The sequence below is a fragment of the Scheffersomyces coipomensis genome (assembly GCF_036884675.1).
Source record: "Scheffersomyces coipomensis strain NRRL Y-17651 chromosome Unknown DFJ63scaffold_1, whole genome shotgun sequence".
NCBI classification, from domain to species: domain Eukaryota; kingdom Fungi; phylum Ascomycota; class Pichiomycetes; order Serinales; family Debaryomycetaceae; genus Scheffersomyces; species Scheffersomyces coipomensis.
Genome location: NW_027042892.1, coordinates 352,597 through 371,247, shown reverse-complemented (window position 1 = coordinate 371,247; position 18,651 = coordinate 352,597). Strand labels below are relative to the sequence as shown.

The 18,651-nt window shown below is 32.2% G+C and overlaps 7 protein-coding genes across 7 annotated transcripts; 2 read left to right on the top strand and 5 right to left on the bottom strand. All coding sequences in view use genetic code 12, as the record gives it.

The window, feature by feature from the left end:
• Nucleotides 1–258: 258 nt before the first annotated feature.
• DFJ63DRAFT_324156 (ferric reductase NAD binding domain-containing protein) lies at nt 259–2,546 on the top strand (the record flags this gene model as incomplete). Its single annotated transcript, XM_064907585.1, has 2 exons — nt 259–1,334; nt 1,372–2,546. 2 exons carry the CDS (start codon nt 259–261, stop codon nt 2,465–2,467), a joined length of 2,172 nt encoding a protein of 723 aa, XP_064764378.1. The 3' UTR covers nt 2,468–2,546.
• Nucleotides 2,547–2,568: 22 nt separating this feature from the next.
• DFJ63DRAFT_283253 (sulfiredoxin) lies at nt 2,569–2,970 on the bottom strand (the record flags this gene model as incomplete). The annotated part of the gene is made up of 1 exon (XM_064904704.1): nt 2,569–2,970. One exon carries the CDS (start codon nt 2,968–2,970, stop codon nt 2,569–2,571), a length of 402 nt encoding a protein of 133 aa, XP_064764377.1.
• Nucleotides 2,971–4,075: 1,105 nt separating this feature from the next.
• Nucleotides 4,076–6,340, top strand: FRE9 (Fre9p; the record flags this gene model as incomplete). The annotated part of the gene is made up of 1 exon (XM_064907338.1): nt 4,076–6,340. One exon carries the CDS (start codon nt 4,076–4,078, stop codon nt 6,338–6,340), a length of 2,265 nt encoding a protein of 754 aa, XP_064764376.1.
• A 187-nt stretch (nt 6,341–6,527) lies between these two features.
• Nucleotides 6,528–8,468, bottom strand: DFJ63DRAFT_326743 (sugar porter family MFS transporter; the record flags this gene model as incomplete). Its single annotated transcript, XM_064907618.1, has 1 exon — nt 6,528–8,468. Exon 1 carries the CDS (start codon nt 8,103–8,105, stop codon nt 6,528–6,530), a length of 1,578 nt encoding a protein of 525 aa, XP_064764375.1. The 5' UTR covers nt 8,106–8,468.
• Nucleotides 8,469–9,447: 979 nt separating this feature from the next.
• Nucleotides 9,448–11,025, bottom strand: DFJ63DRAFT_332531 (sugar porter family MFS transporter; the record flags this gene model as incomplete). The annotated part of the gene is made up of 1 exon (XM_064907695.1): nt 9,448–11,025. The coding sequence occupies one exon, from the start codon at nt 11,023–11,025 to the stop codon at nt 9,448–9,450; it is 1,578 nt and encodes a 525-aa protein (XP_064764374.1).
• A 1,292-nt stretch (nt 11,026–12,317) lies between these two features.
• On the bottom strand, nt 12,318–13,907 carry DFJ63DRAFT_283018 (sugar porter family MFS transporter; the record flags this gene model as incomplete). The annotated part of the gene is made up of 1 exon (XM_064904688.1): nt 12,318–13,907. The coding sequence occupies one exon, from the start codon at nt 13,905–13,907 to the stop codon at nt 12,318–12,320; it is 1,590 nt and encodes a 529-aa protein (XP_064764373.1).
• Nucleotides 13,908–15,057: 1,150 nt separating this feature from the next.
• Nucleotides 15,058–16,647, bottom strand: DFJ63DRAFT_310201 (sugar porter family MFS transporter; the record flags this gene model as incomplete). The annotated part of the gene is made up of 1 exon (XM_064905554.1): nt 15,058–16,647. One exon carries the CDS (start codon nt 16,645–16,647, stop codon nt 15,058–15,060), a length of 1,590 nt encoding a protein of 529 aa, XP_064764372.1.
• Nucleotides 16,648–18,651: the final 2,004 nt, after the last annotated feature.

The following is an 18,651-nucleotide window of genomic DNA, read 5'->3' as shown; positions in this document are numbered from 1 at the left end:
TAATTACCATATTTAATTCAGCAGGTATATACATTAAATCTAAAAATTGTTATTGTTTAGGGGGGAAATTATCGTAAAATGAAGCTATATTTTTAACTTCAACCAATAGTGCTTTATGGATTCATTCAGAAAGATATTGTGAAAATTTTTTACAATAACTGCAAAACAATTTAAAAATTCGCCTATATATATAACCACTTCAAATTACTTTGTTAAAATCTTCCAAACGATAATTATCCACTTTCGCCTTGTTCAAGTATGAAACAACTTAATTTTCACCTATTTTTCCTTTTATTAGTAGGTTGCTTGTCTGTGATTAAAGCAGATTCTGCTTATAAGAAATATGGTCCCACATTAAAGGCATTGACCTCATGTCAACGTCAGTTAAGTAATACAGCCGTATTTTGTACTACTGGAAAAACCCGTGGTAATAAATGTATCTGTACTAACCCCAATGCCCTTGCAACTGCTGCTGGTTGTCTTAGTTATGGCCATAGGAACACCACTGCTATCTTCAAGGCATTATTTGCATCTTGTGAAGCATATAATGTCACTCTTACTGTTGATGATATGGTAGAAGCATATCAAAATTATACTAAATATGCCATACATGCTTCTGATATTCCTAATTTTAATGCAAAATCACCAGTTCATGTTCCTATTAGATTGAATGATACAAATATAAGGCTTTATATGGAAGCTTATGACAAATACTTAGGAAATTATGACAATAGTTTATATTATTCAGTTGGAGTAATTGGATATTGGGCTTTGGTCTTCTTAGTTGCTATTATTGTTAATTGGTCACAAGTATTGTTTCCAGGATTTTTCAAAATATTAACTGGTCCAATTTCCAATAAATTTAGGAAACATATCACCATGCCAGCAGCATTTGGGAAAAAGAAGACCACCGAACACAAAGTACTTAAAATTTTTCATTTCTTAATGCCATCAAGATTTGAAACAATAGTTATCATCGGATTTTTAGCAGTTGTTATTGCTGTATGTTCAGCACAAATAAGTTATGTTGAAGGTGATCCAGTGTTTGATTCAAAGTCTTCAGCGCTTTTACGTTATACTGCTGATAGAACTGGTATAGTAGCTACCATAATTATGCCATTGCTTATTTTATTCGCAGGAAGAAATAACTTTTTGCAATGGTTAACGAAATGGAATTTCGCAACTTTTATTACTTATCATAAATGGGTGGCTAGAGTTGATTTCACTTTAGTGGTTGTTCATGCTATTTGCTTCTCAGCTTCATATGGGGATTATTATACTGAGGTAATGAAGAGAAAGTACATGAAATGGGGGTACTGTTGCAACTGCAGCCGGTGGAATAATTTTAATTCAAGCTATGTTACATTTTAGAAGAAATAATTATGAAGTATTCTTGACTATTCATATTATTTTCGCTGCATTATGGATTGCAGGAACTTGGATCCATGTTCAAGATTTGGGATATGTTTGGTTTGTATATCCATCAGCTGCTCTTTGGGTGCTTGATAGAGCAGTTAGAATTTTTAGATTGATATGTTTTGGATTTCCAGAAGCTCAAATCACTTTATTATTCAATGAAACTTTAAAAGTGGTTGTTCCTAAGCCAAAATATTGGAATTCAGTTCCGGGAGGTCATGCATTTATTCACTTCATAAGACCAACATGTTTCTGGCAATCGCATCCTTTTACTTTCACAAATTCAGTACAAGAAGGAGATCAAATAGTGTTATATTGTAAAGTCAAGGGTGGTATTACTCATGGTTTAAATAAATATATTGCATCCCACCCAGGTAGAACTGCTAGAGTTAGAGTTGGAGTTGAAGGTCCATACGGAGAACCAACCAATGCCAAAATCTACGATACTGCTGTTTTCATTGCTGGTGGTAATGGCATTCCTGGTTTATATTCTGAAGCTGTAGATATGGCACTCAGATCAAAGGAGAATAACAAGCAGGTGATTAAATTGATTTGGATTATAAGAGAAAACAAGTCATTACTTTGGTTTTATGAAGAACTTTTAGCCTTATCTCAAACCAAGATTCAATGTACTGTTTACGTTACCAAGCCAAAAGGTGATATTAATAATGTGGAATACAATGAAGTTATTAAATTATCATCAAGAATTTCCCAGAGTGAAAATGATAGTACTGAAGAAGTAGACAAGAAGGAGAAATCAAAATATGTGCATGAAAAGACCGAAGTTGAATTCGAACCTTCCGATTCTGAGGCTAATTCTAATATCGGTGCCATTAAATCTGAGTTTTCTCATATTGAGTTTAGAGAAGGAAGACCAACCATTGAAGATATTGTTGATTCAGAAGTAAAGGAATCAAATGGATCAATTGCTTTTGTAACTTGTGGTCATCCTATGATGGTCGATGAAGTTAGATATTCTGTCATCGAGCAAGTTGATAAGAGTGACGGGAAGAGAATTGAATATTTCGAACAACTCCAAGTTTGGGCTTAGATTTACTTAAACCACTAATAATTTTATATAGAACTTAAACTTTTTATTTAATATCTACAACAATATATATAAAATCTATAACAAATCAAACATTAAATTAATTAAACTTCGGGGGCAACATTATTATCATTAAACATTTCATCAACTGAACCTCCTAAATAAACTTTAAGGGTTTTACGAGTGGCAGGAAGTATTCTGCATTTGACCATAGTGACTTTTTCACCATTATCTTTATCAATTTTTTCATAAGCCTGAAATCGATGACAACCTCCAAAAGCGAAGAAATAATTCCTTCCACTTTCTCTAACTTTAAACACATCTATAGGAGGTAATTCACCAGCGGTTATTTCTTGTATACCACAAGTTGCTGATGCCATTGGAATACCATTTAAAGTTGATACCATTGAATCGATTTTTTGATAATCAAGAACTGGAGGTATTGGTCTTCTGATTTCAACTAAGGGAACATATTCTTCCTTTAAACGTGAGGACTGTAAGGACATTTTGGTTTATTCTAGATGTTAATGTAATAGATGATAGTAATTATGTATCAACATATAATAAGACCATAATCAGAATGTAATTCAGGTCCTATACATATATTTATATGCATCTGTAAATGTAGTTGCAAATTATATGAATAATCCAAACAATTATAAATTTATGTCATCCTCTTCTGGAAAAAAGCAATTTTTTATTTTTCTTTTCGTAAGCGCTAGAAGAAGTCTGGACCTGTCTAATCAAAATTGATTTTCAATTAGAAATTATGTTACTTGTGGAATCTAACTACAAATTATATAGGAAAATCCAATTACAACATAGTAATGATCCTTTAAGAACAGGTGTTTTTCATGCTGATTCTTCGTTTACTGTAGATCTTGCTTCAAAATATCACATTCTGTATGTCAGACACTGATTACTGAAAGTTAATTCGTCAACACTTCCTTTAATAAGAATTCTAAAAATATTTTAAACTTTAAGATTGGATAATATAAAGTTGCCAAACTAAATTTAAATGGGTTTTGTTATCTTAAACATCAGTAAATAAATTTGTTAACAGGCCGATATTCGGAATAGTACTACCAAAAAAAAATAGTACAAAATATGTTATACCACATTTTATTTAATAGTTAATATTCTCATAATCACAATATCAACCGAGACTTTATTTATTTCTTAGCTATTACGTTCGGTCATCAAATGCTTTTTAATAAATTAGAACTAAAATCCACACTCTGTCACATCATTAATTAGTTACTTCCTTATTTAGGAGTAAATCCATTTCCACAGTAGAGAATATCGATTCGGTGATATTTTTAAGCCTTTTAATAATAAAGTATTCTTATAACCATGCTCCAAATACTTATATAAATAGTAGAAATCCCTTCTATTCTAATATATTTAATAGTGTTCTTGTCGTATAGCAACTCAATTTTATCTATTTCATCAAAGCAAGCCACAGAGAAGAAATTTTTTTTCGTCCCAAAGAATACTCATTTCCGATCGAACTGATCAAATCGATAAGTTTTTTTTTAAATTAGCTAAAATCAAATTTCATTTTATAAAAGTTATATACCAAGGTAGGTGATAGTACTACAAGTGATCAAGATGTATTATTTTGCTATGTATACATCCTTGGTGCTAGCCTTGTTACTCATACCGTTTTTAATACCTTTAAAATCGAAGAATAGGTGGCATCGTAACATCAAATCATTCCTCATTATCGCATTAATTGTATCATCACTCATAACACTAACACCTCAAATTGCAGTTGATGGAGCTCCCATTCATAAATATGGTAGTGAGAAAATAGCATTTTTAAGTTGCAATTATCAAATAGTAACAACCACTAAGTTCTGTGAAGAAGATAATTATGAATATTGTTATTGTGCTAATCCTGCCGCTTTAGCCACAATTTCTCATTGTTTCGTAGTGGGACATCCAAAGGAAATTCACTTATTCTTGAATCTGTGTAAAGAAAATTATAATATCACCATAACTCATGATGAATTCAGACAAGCTCATCATGATTATTTACTCAATTCAAAATCAATTGATGAAATAGAAGATTATTCCCCTGCAAAAGTGGTTCATTTCCCAGTTAAAATGAATGAATCACAAATTATAAGCTTTAAGGATTCATTTGATAGATACCTTGGGAATTATGATAAGTCAATAGATTATGGTGGATATGCAGTTTTATACTGGGTGGTTGCATTCATTATTATTGCCGCATGTAATTGGTCTAAGATGTTATTACCTAGATTGATTAGAAAATATGCAAATACAAGACTTTTAAACTGGATAAGAAAGAATATAACTTTACCAGCCACCAAAGGAAGGAGGAAAACTGATGCTAAACCGATTTATGGAATTTTCGATATGTTAATACCTTCGAGAATAGAAACTATTTTATTAACCGGTTATTTTGCATTTTGTTTCTTTTTAACCGTTCATGATATTTCATATTCTGATGATGATATCCTTTTCCATTCAAGAGATTTGTCTATAACTAGATCTATTGCCGTTAGAGCAAGTATCTTAACAAGTCTGTCAATGCCACTCTTAATCCTATTTGGCGGTAGAAATAACTTCTTACAATGGTTTACAAAGTGGGATTATGCAACTTTCATAACCTTACATAGATGGGTATCAAGAGTCATATTTGTTTTGGTTGTTCTTCACAGTTTGTTTTATACTTATTATCTCGGAGGGATATCTTCTCCTGAAATGAGTGAAAGTTATATAACATGGGGAAAATTAGGTACATTTTCAGGTTTAGCAATCATGATACAGGGTTTACTTGTCTTAAGAAGAAAATATTATGAAACATTTTTACTATTACATATCATTCTAGCAGCAATTTTTATAATTGGTGCCTGGATGCATGTCTTAAACTTATATTGTTCGTGGTTTTATTATTACACTGCTGCAATTTGGGCTTTTGATAGAATTATTAGAATAGGGAGATTGATATCATTTGGATTCCATGAAGCAACTGTTAAACTTTTACCCGATCAAACTTTGCGTGTCGAGGTTCCAACACCTTCAGATTGGGAAGCCGTTCCAGGTGGACATGTATTTATCCATTTCTTAAGACCAAGTAGTTTTTGGCAATCACATCCTTTTACATATATAAAATCCAGCAATCAAGAAAATACCATAGTATTATTTATCAAAGTTAAAAGAGGAGTAACCTATGATCTTTTTAATGAATTATCCCAAAATTCAGGAAACAGTACAAAGATAAGAGTGGCTGTTGAAGGTTCATATGGAGAATCTCTTCCAGTGAGATATTATGATAATTCAGTATTTATTGCAGGTGGTAGCGGAATCCCAGGAATATATTCTGAAGCCGTTAGCATATTAAATGAATCCCATGATTTGAATCAATATATGAAGTTAATTTGGATTATAAGGGATTATCAATCCATAATATCTTTCTATGACGAGTTAATGGCTTTGAAGGATTGCAAAGTGGAATTATGCATTTACATTACGAAACCGGATCTACCATTGTTTGAAGCTGAAGCAAATACAAGTACAAGCACTGACATGCTTTTGAAGAATGATTCCTTTATAAGCTACAACTCAATAGAGTCAAACTCAGCTATTAAGATGGGATCTGTAAGAAAGCAGATCAATAAAGATATTTTGAAGCTAGATTTAAGCTTTATTAAGTTTAAAGAAGGTAGACCAAATATCGAACAAATTGTTAGTGGAAATATCAAAGCATCGACTGGATCGATTTGCTTTGTGGCGTGTGGCCATCCTGTAATGGTGGATGATGTTAGAGCATCTATTGTTCAAAATATTGATATCAATAGTAATAAAAGAATTGATTATTTTGAACAGTTACAGGTTTGGTCTTAATTATTTATAATTTTATAGAGAATTTAGAGATATATCTCTAATATAATAATAATTACAATTGTATTTATAATTTAAAAAATGCAAGTTTTGTATTCGTATTCGTATTCGTATTCGTAAGTATTCTATAAAATATATAATGCAAGAGAGATCATGAGATCGTTAAAAATCGTTAATATTCGTATTGTAATTAGACTTCACCAGCAAGTTTTTCTCCTTTTGGAGTCCAGCTAGATGATTTCCATGGAGCAACTTTATCAGCGTATAATTCATCTACTTCTTCTAATGATAATCCTTTAGTTTCAGAAACGAAGAAATAGACGTAGAAGAAAGAGAATAATAAACAACCAGCAAAGACGAAACCATAGTAGAAGTGGATAGCGTTAGTGATTTGAGGAGTGAAGAATGAGATTAAGAAACCCCATAACCAATTGAAGGCAGTAGCAACGGCCATGGCTTTAGATCTGATTCTTAATGGGTATGATTCTGAAATAATAGTGTAAACACCACCGGCCCAAGTTGAAGAAAAGAAAAAGATGTATAAACAAGTGATAAAGATCATAGCGTTACCAGATCCAGAGAAAGTTTCACCTTCAGTACCGTTAACAAATAATCTTAAAGAACCAATACAGGCGTAGATTAATAAACAGACGAACATCCAGAAAGAACCAGCTAATAAAGTGATTCTTCTACCTAATCTTTCAATAGCCCAGATACCAGCAAAAGTAGAAGCAAGATTAACAGTACCTAAGATAATGGAAGTTTCGAAAGAATCTTCTAAACCGACAGCTTGGAAAATGGTAGTACCATAATAGAAGAAATAGTTAATACCGGTTAATTGTTGTAATGATTGTAACATGATACCCATGACGACTCTTCTGAAGATAGCTGGTTTACCAGTGATTAATTCTTTCCATGAGGCGGATCCAGCAAGAGCTTCTCTGTCAATACCAGCTTGGATTAATTCAACTTCAGCGTAAACGAATGGATCTTCAGAATCAACTTTATTAGATCTAGCAATGGAAACTTTAGCATCTTCAATTCTTTCCTTTTCAACTAAATATCTTGGAGATTCAGGCATAAAGACCATACCAGTAACTAAGAATAAAGCCCATAAGAAACATAAACCTAATGGAATTCTCCATTGTCTGGAATCAGATAAATCTTTAGTACCGAAACAGATACAGTAACCTAAGAAGATACCTAAAGTGATACATAATTGGAAACAACAGACTAATGGACCTCTTAAAGTCTTTGGAGCAGTTTCAGAAATGAATAATGGAGATAAGACGGCAACACAACCGACAGCTAAACCAGTGATGATTCTACCAACCATAACTTGATACCAATGTTGTTGAGATGAGATTTGAATGACGATACCGATGACGTAAATAACCATGGAGAACATTAAACCGATTCTTCTACCAAAGACATCACCGACTTTAGATAAGAAGATACCACCGAAGGCACAACCGATGTTGAAAACGGAAACGATTAAACCAGTTCTAATATCAGAAATATAATGTTCACCTTCAGCGTTGACTTCCCCGAATCTTTCTTGGAAATCAGTCATGTTTAAGAAACCACCAATGGTACCAGTATCGAAACCGAAGACGAAACCACCAAAGGCGACCAATAAACAGAAAAATGAAATTAAAATATAATCTTTGAAACCCTTTTGAGGTAAGATAGGTTCTTCCTCCTTTTCTAACATGACGTTAGAGTTAACTGGGGTGGTTGAACCAGATGTTAAATCTTGTTGAGACATAATGAAATATTTGAGATTTAAGTAAGTTTGTAATTGTATGCAATTGAAATTGTATTAGTAGTAATTGTTATTTGTAAATGTGAATGATGATGAGAATAAACAAAAAATCTAACCCAACATAGTGGGAGTTGATAGTTATTTATACTTCATGAATCAGAAACCCAAGAAGATATCTGATGTAATAAAATTAGTTGCAAATAAGCAAGTGTCATTGTACGGAATATTGTAAAAAAATTAGTGGAGCAGCAATTTCAAATTCCGATGGGCTTCGGAAAAACCAATTCTGTTTTTAAGCTTTTTTAGTGCTTAAACTACTGTCAAGGTCATGTCTAAAATTTCTTTTTTTTATTTTTTTTATTTTTTGGTTTGTTCCGAATTTTTACGATGAGAGAAGCCCTGCCAGGAATGTCGATCAAACTTTTTAATCATCTATAGATATTATTTGCATTATGGGGTATGACTATTCTGTAATCATGCATGAAATCAGAGCATCTATTTTTTAATATGTATAGAACCGTCATTAACTATATGGATTATTCAAGGCTTATGATATGACTTTATATGTGAAGCCTTTTTGCCAAGGCATTTTATCACGTGCAACTTTATTTAGTATAGTAACTATGATTTCTTACTATACTACGGTCTGATATTACCTCTTAATCAAGACTTTCTTATCAATAATCATTGATTCTAATCGATAATATTGGAAGATTAGTATTGTTATCAAAATTATTTTTAGACAAGATTTTGTTCTTTATCGAACCATAATCCTTTGAGTCATCTATAATTATATATATTTTTAAATCAATTTCATATATGCAAAAATAGAGTCCCCAAAAGGTTCCAGACCAGACACTTTAGCTTGAAACTTAATAATTCATATACTCTACATACATTTATATAACAATTTTCTTGTTGAATAATTTATAACCCACTGACTACCTTAATAGCAAAGTGTTATTGTGCTAGCCAAAACTACGTAGTAAACCTGTTAATGATTGAGTAGATATTACTTGGATTTTTATAAACTAGAGTTAAAGGAATAGACGTCTGAAATATGTAAATAAGAACATATATTAAAAGATCATTTAACTAGATCATTTAACATAACTTATTACTTCAAACTATTATGCATAGTATGAGATAATGATCGATACTCTCTAATACTAAGTCAGATAACTACAATATGAGATAAACTAATAACTACAAGATAAAGGGTTTTGAAAGTTCATTTTATATTTGTATTCATAATTATAATTCGTGTTATATAATATTTATATTTAGAAATGCAAGAGAAATCATGAAATCATTAATATTCGTTAAAAGCAAGAGTCCAATTCAATTAGACATCACCAGCTTGTTTGTCACCTTTTGGAGTCCAGCTAGATGATTTCCATGGAGCAACTTTATCAGCGTATAATTCATCTACTTCTTCTAATGATAATCCTTTAGTTTCAGAAACAAAGAAATAGACGTAGAAGAAAGAGAATAATAAACAACCAGCAAAGACGAAACCATAGTAGAAGTGGATAGCGTTAGTGATTTGAGGAGTGAAGAATGAGATTAAGAAACCCCATAACCAATTGAAGGCAGTAGCAACGGCCATGGCTTTAGATCTGATTCTTAATGGGTATGATTCTGAAATAATAGTGTAAACACCACCGGCCCAAGTTGAAGAAAAGAAAAAGATGTATAAACAAGTGATAAAGATCATAGCGTTACCGGAAGCTTCATAAGTTTCACCTTCATGACCGTTAACAAATAATCTTAAAGAACCAATACAGGCGTAGATCAATAAACAGACGAACATCCAGAAAGAACCACCTAATAAAGTAATTCTTCTACCTAATCTTTCAATAATGTAAATACCAACGAAGGTGGAAGCAAAGTTAACAGTACCTAAAATGATAGAAGTTTCAAAGGAATCTTCTAAACCGACAGCTTGGAAAATAGTAGTACCATAATAGAAGAAATAGTTAATACCGGTTAATTGTTGTAATGATTGTAACATGATACCCATGACGACTCTTCTGAAGATAGCTGGTTTACCAGTGATTAATTCTTTCCATGAGGCGGATCCAGCAAGAGCTTCTCTGTCAATACCAGCTTGGATTAATTCAACTTCAGCATAGACGAATGGATCTTCAGAATCAACTTTATTAGATCTAGCAATGGAAACTTTAGCATCTTCAATTCTTTCCTTTTCAACTAAATATCTTGGAGATTCAGGCATAAAGACCATACCAGTAACTAAGAATAAAGCCCATAAGAAACATAAACCTAATGGAACTCTCCATTGTCTGGAATCAGATAAATCTTTAGTACCGAAACAGATACAGTAACCTAAGAAGATACCTAAGGTGATACATAATTGGAAACAACAGACTAATGGACCTCTTAAGGTTTTTGGAGCAGTTTCAGAAATGAATAATGGAGATAAGACGGCAACACAACCGACAGCTAAACCACTGATGATTCTACCAACCATAACTTGGTACCAATGAGTTTGAGAAGAAATTTGAACGACGATACCGACGACGTAAATAACCATGGAGAACATTAAACCGATTCTTCTACCAAAGACATCACCGACTTTAGATAAGAAGATACCACCGAAGGCACAACCGATGTTGAAAACGGAAACGATTAAACCAGTTCTAATATCAGAAATATAATGTTCACCTTCAGCGTTGACTTCCCCGAATCTTTCTTGGAAATCAGTCATGTTTAAGAAACCACCAATGGTACCAGTATCGAAACCGAAGACGAAACCACCAAAGGCAACTAATAAACAGAAAAATGAGATTAAAATATAATCTTTGAAACCCTTTTGAGGTAAGATAGGTTCTTCCTCCTTTTCTAACATAACGTTAGAGTTAACTGGAGTGGTTGAACCAGATGTTAAATCTTGTTGAGACATAATGAAAGTATTGAGATTTAAATAAATTTGTATGCAATTGAAATTGTAGTAGTAGTAGTAATTGTTATTTGTAAATGTGAATGATGATAAGAATAAACTAAAAACCTAACCCAACATAGTGGGTATTCATGGATATTTATATTTCATGAATCCAGATAATTAACAGCACTTCTGATGTAATGAAATTAGCTGCAAACAAACAAGTATCATGATAATCTGCAATATTAAAAAAATTAGTGGAGCAGTAATGAATTAAAGTTGACCCTCGGAAAAACTCTCATAATGCAAAGAATATTTTTTCTTGGTTTCCATCATCTGAGAAGGTCACGTCTGAAATTAATTTCTTTTTCCCTTTGTGTCTCTACGGTAAATTAAAACAATGCGCGGACACCTTCCGACATTGGCCTGACGTAGATCCTCATCTTAATTAAGCATTAGAACAACCATGCATAATTTATGACATACCCATAGACTACAGGGCTCAGCTATGGAGTGCTTATGATGTTCATTTAATAAACCTTAGTTTCATTACATCATCTTTACCTTTACTGCATTTATTTTTTAGTTTCTCCATTGATAGAAGTGATAATCCGGAGAAATTGATTTATATTCCAGATATCAAGTATGCCATCAGTGGTTTTATCAGTCGATACTAACAATTTGACCTTGGCAATAATGGTTTATTACAGCCTCGATCTAATAATATTTCCCCAGTCCTAATATTTAATCTAATTTAATTAATTGATGTCATTACCTAGACATGGTAGATCATCCTATCTGCCCCAAGATAATAACATATCCCCACAAAGTTACAATTATTATGTGCATTATGCTTTGTTCTGGTATAGTTAATTGTATTGAGATTAATAGTAAAAGTATGACGGCACTCATAAGCTAACTATCTGATAGATACTTGTTATACCGAGAAACAACGAATGTGTAGAAATACGTTGATAGTAATAGCGATCATGTCTTACGATCTATTTCCACTAAAAGGTTATGATACTGTCATCTAAAATATTTAAAAGCTTAAAAAAGTAAAATTTACGATAGGCCTAAAATTCTCATAACACTGCGAAAAAAAAAACCACCAAACCCCTTAGTCCCATTATTGCTAAAAAGAATCTACATTTTTACAAAGTTAAATTTAGAACTTGTATATCATAAATGAAATTATTATAAAGATAAAATTTTATTTTAAGAACCAGTTATATAAAATTAAAAGTAAACATAATTAATAGAAAATGCAAAGAAGAAAAATATCGTTAAACGTTAGAATTTTAATATATAACTTAAACATCACCGGCTTCGGCTTCGTTTTCACCTTTTGGAACCCATTTAGGTGATTTCCATGGAGCAACTTTAGCAGCGTATAATTCATCTACTTCTTCTAATGATAATCCTTTAGTTTCAGAAACAAAGAAATAGACGTAGAAGAAAGAGAATAATAAACAACCAGCAAAGACGAAACCATAGTAGAAATGGATAGCGTTAGTGATTTGAGGAGTGAAGAATGAGATTAAGAAACCCCATAACCAATTGAAGGCAGTAGCAACGGCCATGGCTTTAGATCTGATTCTTAATGGGTATGATTCTGAAATAATAGTATAAACACCACCGGCCCAAGTTGAAGAAAAGAAAAAGATGTATAAACAAGTGATAAAGATCATAGCATTACCGGAAGCTTCATAAGTTTCACCTTCATGACCGTTAACAAATAATCTTAAAGAACCAATACAGGCGTAGATCAATAAACAGACGAACATCCAGAAAGAACCACCTAATAAAGTAATTCTTCTACCTAATCTTTCAATAATGTAAATACCAACGAAGGTGGAAGCAAAGTTAACAGTACCTAAAATGATAGAAGTTTCAAAGGAATCTTCTAAACCGACAGCTTGGAAAATAGTAGTACCATAATAGAAGAAATAGTTAATACCGGTTAATTGTTGTAATGATTGTAACATGATACCCATGACGACTCTTCTGAAGATAGCTGGTTTACCAGTGATTAATTCTTTCCATGAGGCGGATCCAGCAAGAGCTTCTCTGTCAATACCAGCTTGGATTAATTCAACTTCAGCATAGACGAATGGATCTTCAGAATCAACTTTATTAGATCTAGCAATGGATTTCTTAGCTTCTTCGATTTTAGATTTTTCAACTAAATATCTTGGAGATTCAGGCATAAAGACCATACCAGTAACTAAGAATAAAGCCCATAAGAAACATAAACCTAATGGAACTCTCCATTGTCTGGAATCAGATAAATCTTTAGTACCGAAACAGATACAGTAACCTAAGAAGATACCTAAAGTGATACATAATTGGAAACAACAGACTAATGGACCTCTTAAGGTTTTTGGAGCAGTTTCAGAAATGAATAATGGAGATAAGACGGCAACACAACCGACAGCTAAACCAGTGATGATTCTACCAACCATAACTTGGTACCAATGAGTTTGAGAAGAAATTTGAATGACGATACCGACGACGTAAATAACCATGGAGAACATTAAACCGATTCTTCTACCAAAGACATCACCGACTTTAGATAAGAAGATACCACCGAAGGCACAACCGATGTTGAAAACGGAAACGATTAAACCAGTTCTAATATCAGAAATATAATGTTCACCTTCAGCGTTGACTTCCCCGAATCTTTCTTGGAAATCAGTCATGTTTAAGAAACCACCGATGGTACCAGTATCGAAACCGAAGACGAAACCACCAAAGGCAACTAATAAACAGAAAAATGAGATTAAAATATAATCTTTGAAACCCTTTTGAGGTAAAGAAGCATGAGCTACTTCTTCTTCTTTGTCTAATACATTAGAGTTAACTGGAGTATTAGTACCAGAAGATAAATCTTGTTGAGACATGATTAATAAATAATATGAATTTGAATATGAGTAATAATTGTTGTAATTGTATGATGATGATAAAAAACAATTGAATGAACTTGATTAACAAGAAGGGGAAATTGAATCCATATTTATATTATTTTGGATTCCATGGAATGGCTGAACTTTAAAATATAGATGGACCTTATTATGCATGATGATATTAGGGTAATTCCTAGTTTTGCATGCAATTTCTTTATTTTTGCAGTGGAGCAGCACTTGCCTCACTCGTCGGAAAAATAAAAAAAAAGTCAGCACTTTAAAGTTAAGAAAAATAGTTTAAATTGAGTAGTAACAATAGAGACACCTCATCTGACAGAATTTAAGAAGGCACTAAAATGGAACTAAAAAATAAAAATTGCTTTTAAATATTTTTTATTTGTTTATTTTTTATTGTTCTCTGTTAGTTTCCTATTATGAGGTAAGTTTCATGCAATGCGTATTCAAAAGATGGGGTTAAGATGAGTGGAGGTCATATGGAGGGTGGGTTGTTTCATTCCCTAAAGAAGAATATGCGGCAAGAATCCAGAAAGTCATCTAGTTGTTCTTTCTTAAATTATTATGATTTCTATTTTCTTAAGGTGTAACTGAAATAGTACAAAAAGTAGAACCCGTAACTTTCCTTTCTTTGTGATATGCTACATGACAGGGTTTATTTAGTTAAAATATATCGTCACTAACTATTCATTTCTTGGTACCATTATTCTCTTAACTTGTTTTAGTGGGTCTGACGATAATTTAGTGGGTAAATGACATAATACCCCATCGTAATCTTAATATATAGAAGTGGCTAGATTTTCCGAACGATAATCTTGGCGCATCATAATTAATAACATTCGGATAAATTATTCTTATCTTTTAGATTAGTACATATCTCACCATCATGAGATTTTGTTTATTTATTCAACTCCAGGTCAATTGAATGTATAATAAAAGGTTTTTATATTAGATAAATCTAGCCATTTTGAAGTGTACATACATAGCGCTTCTTCTATATAGTATTATTGATAATATTTATTATGTTTTATTTTTATTTTTTCATGCATACATTTTCGTTTTTTTTTATTTCTTGAACAACACTTTGGATGCAAATCGTTAAAATCATTCAATCGTTAATAAATTAGTTTGATTAAGCATCAACCTCTTCTTCAGTTGGTGGTACCCAATTGGTGGATTTCCATGGGGCAACTCTAGCAGCATATAATTGATCAACTTCTTCTAAAGTTAAACCTTTAGTTTCACAAACAAAGAAGTAAACAAAGAAACAAGAAACTAACATTGAACCTGAAAAGACAAAACCAAAGTAGAAGTTAATAGCTTTAGTGATCATTGGAGTTAACATGGAGATTAAGAAACCTAACATCCAATTAGCACCAGTAGCAACAGCCATAGCCTTGGCTCTAATTCTTAATGGATAAGTTTCTGAGATAATAGTATAACAACCACCAGCCCAAGTGGATGCAAAGAAGAAAATGTAAACACAAGTGATGAAAATCATAACATTACCTGAAGTTTGATTAGTGGAACCATCAGCTCTGTATAAGTTAATTGAACCAATACATGAGTAGATTAATAAACAGATGAACATAAACACTGAACCGATTAATAAAGTAACTCTTCTACCTAATCTTTCAATAGCCCAAATACCAGCAAAAGTAGAAACGAAGTTAACAGTACCTAAGATAATGGAAGTTTGGAAAGAATCTTCTAAACCGACAGCTTGGAAAATAGTAGTACCATAATAGAAGAAATAGTTAATACCAGTTAATTGTTGTAAGGAAGTTAAAGTAATACCCATGATAACTCTTCTGAAGATAGCTGGTTTACCAGTGATTAATTCCATCCATGAGGCGGATCCAGCAAGAGCTTCTCTATCAATACCAGCTTGGATTAAATGAACTTCATTATAGACAAATGGATCTTCAGATTCGACTTTGTTAGATCTAGCGATGGATTTCTTAGCTTCATCAATTCTTGATTTTTCGACTAAGTATCTTGGAGATTCAGGCATAAAGACCATACCAACAATTAAGAATAAAGCCCATAAGAAACATAAACCTAATGGAATTCTCCATTGTTTAGAGTCAGTTAAGTCTTTAGTACCATAACAGATACAGTAACCTAAGAAGATACCTAATGTGATACATAATTGGAAACAACAGACTAATGGACCTCTTAAACTCTTTGGAGCAGTTTCAGAAATGAACATTGGAGATAAGACTGAGACGGTACCGACAGCTAAACCACTGATGATTCTACCGACCATAACTTGATACCATTGATATTGAGATGAGATTTGAACTGCAATACCGACAATATAGATAACCATAGAGAACATTAAACCAATTCTTCTACCATAAATTTCAGCAATTTTAGATAAGAAGAGACCACCAATACAACAACCAACGTTGAAGACGGAGACAATTAAACCAGTTCTAATATCGGAGACAGTATAGTTACCAGCTTCATTAAGTTCACCGAATCTTTGTTGGAAATCAGACATATTTAAGAAACCACCAATAGTACCAGTATCGAAACCGAAGACGAAACCACCAAAGGCGACTAATAAACAGAAAAATGAAATTAAGATATAATCTTTGAACCCTTTTTCTGGCAAGGCTTGACCGATGGCTTGTACTGGTTGGATATCTTCTGATTCCTTATCAGTGTGTGATTGAACTGGAGTGGTATCTGCAGTTGTTAAAGCTTGTTGTGACATATTGAATTGTTTAATATATATAGAATGTATTTCTTGATGTTTTACTATTTCTACAAGAGTTCTGTTTCCTACATTGGAGAAGATATCCTCAACCTTTTATAGTTGTCAAATTGACTTGTTGTTAGATCCATTTGGTTAGTTAGTTCAATGTTGTATCCCATAACATTTAATGGAACAACGATCTTGTTTGAAGATACTGCTTAGAATTTTCCTGGTGGAGTGTCGCAAAAAAAAAACATAACCACCACTTTCTCAGAAAATCTTAATTCTAGTGATAAAATTTTTTCCCACTAATTTAAGCTCTCCACTAAAAAAAAAAATTACAAAGTTTTAATAAGATGATGGTTAAAAAATTATTTTTTATTCTCTTCTCTATTAATTTCCAAAAGTGACGAAATGGGTTGTGCCCCGATTTTCTCCATACTGTAAAATATGTACACCATAAAGTTTTTGTATGCACAAACAAAAAGAATGCAGCTACGCGGCTTATTATGATTAAAATACTACGTGGAGATTGGGTGCCGAGGAAATTTAGTAGTGAGCACTGGTTCAAAAGGTCATGACATGAGATGGAGTCAATTTTGGGCTTCTATTTGGTCTTGCTCATACGAGATTTACAGTATTAAGTCATTTCTTTAAACAGGGTTCGGATCATTTCGAAAGGTTGTCTTATGGCGGTTTAATCTGATTAGCAGCTAATTTGAATTAGTTGCAACATAAACCTGAGCTATGAAGTCAATTATCAGACGTTCTTGGTTTGAAGCTTTTCTTTTTCTACTTGTATTTACAATTAGCTCAACTTTATTTATTTATTTACGAAACGAAACAGAACCAAATTGAATTTTTCACATCATATGAATGTATCTCTATACATCTTCCTTTCAACCTTAATTTACTCCGCAATAGAATAATATTTTAATTTCTATTAACATGGAGTTTAGCAGTTTGTTCTTTGAAATGGAGATGTGCATACTTCCAGAAAGAACCTTTAAGCGCTTGAAAATATTACCATTGTTAACTGTTCTTTATCTACAAAATATTATTTTAAAGAACATATTTATTCAATTAGATATTAAAAATATAATCATCTCAAAATAGTTGTCAATCATTTTTTATTATGCATTTTTGATGGTTTAGGAAATTTAATTCATTTAAACAAATGGATTTCGGTTTTGTACCTTTTCAGTCACCACTCGAGAACAAAAACAAATAAAAAATAAAAAAGAAATTCCTAGATGAGCAAAATATTTTAAATTTTTTTTAGATGCTCTTTTCGACAAGTTGTATTTTCTGTTGCTGTCTTTTTATAATGCTGTCTAACAGTTTTTCCGAATTACTGTGATCATTAAATCTACATGCGCTAAAATATTCGATGAGCTAGCAGACAACATTCTACGAGTTAGTCTAACTATTTTATATAATTACTATTTAGTTATAATTAGATATATTGCTCACACGAAATAGATTGGTTGGGTGAATTGGTTGTGGAGGTTTTTCTTGGACTCGACATAAACTTTGTTTAATTAACCAATCTACTCCAAAAATGTGCGTCATACTTTTCAACTTCCCCATGGGATTAAGGGTGGGAGTGAATAAATGAATAACATAAGCTGATGTAGCTACGGTGACTCAACTAGCGATACTTCTTCAAATAGTTATTCCTGGTTTGAATTTTTCCATGATTTTCAAAATGGTTACCAAATACAATAAAAAGGTAATGTTACCATTTTATTCTTTTCTTGGTGAGGTTGCAAAATTCAAAATTGAAATTTTTTTCAAAATCAGTTAATACTTTAAACTCTATACATCACTAGAGTGAGTATCAATTGCTGTTAATAACAATTAGACAAATATGATCTAACTTTGTTTTCGTGAAAGACAGCTATAAGTTGGTCATGACGCCAAATACTAGCTGTATAAATAGAGTTGTCAAGTTGGTCACTCCTACAAATAGTAATCACAGTTCAGGTCGCCTTGTATTATTTGGAATCTGAAAAGTCATCT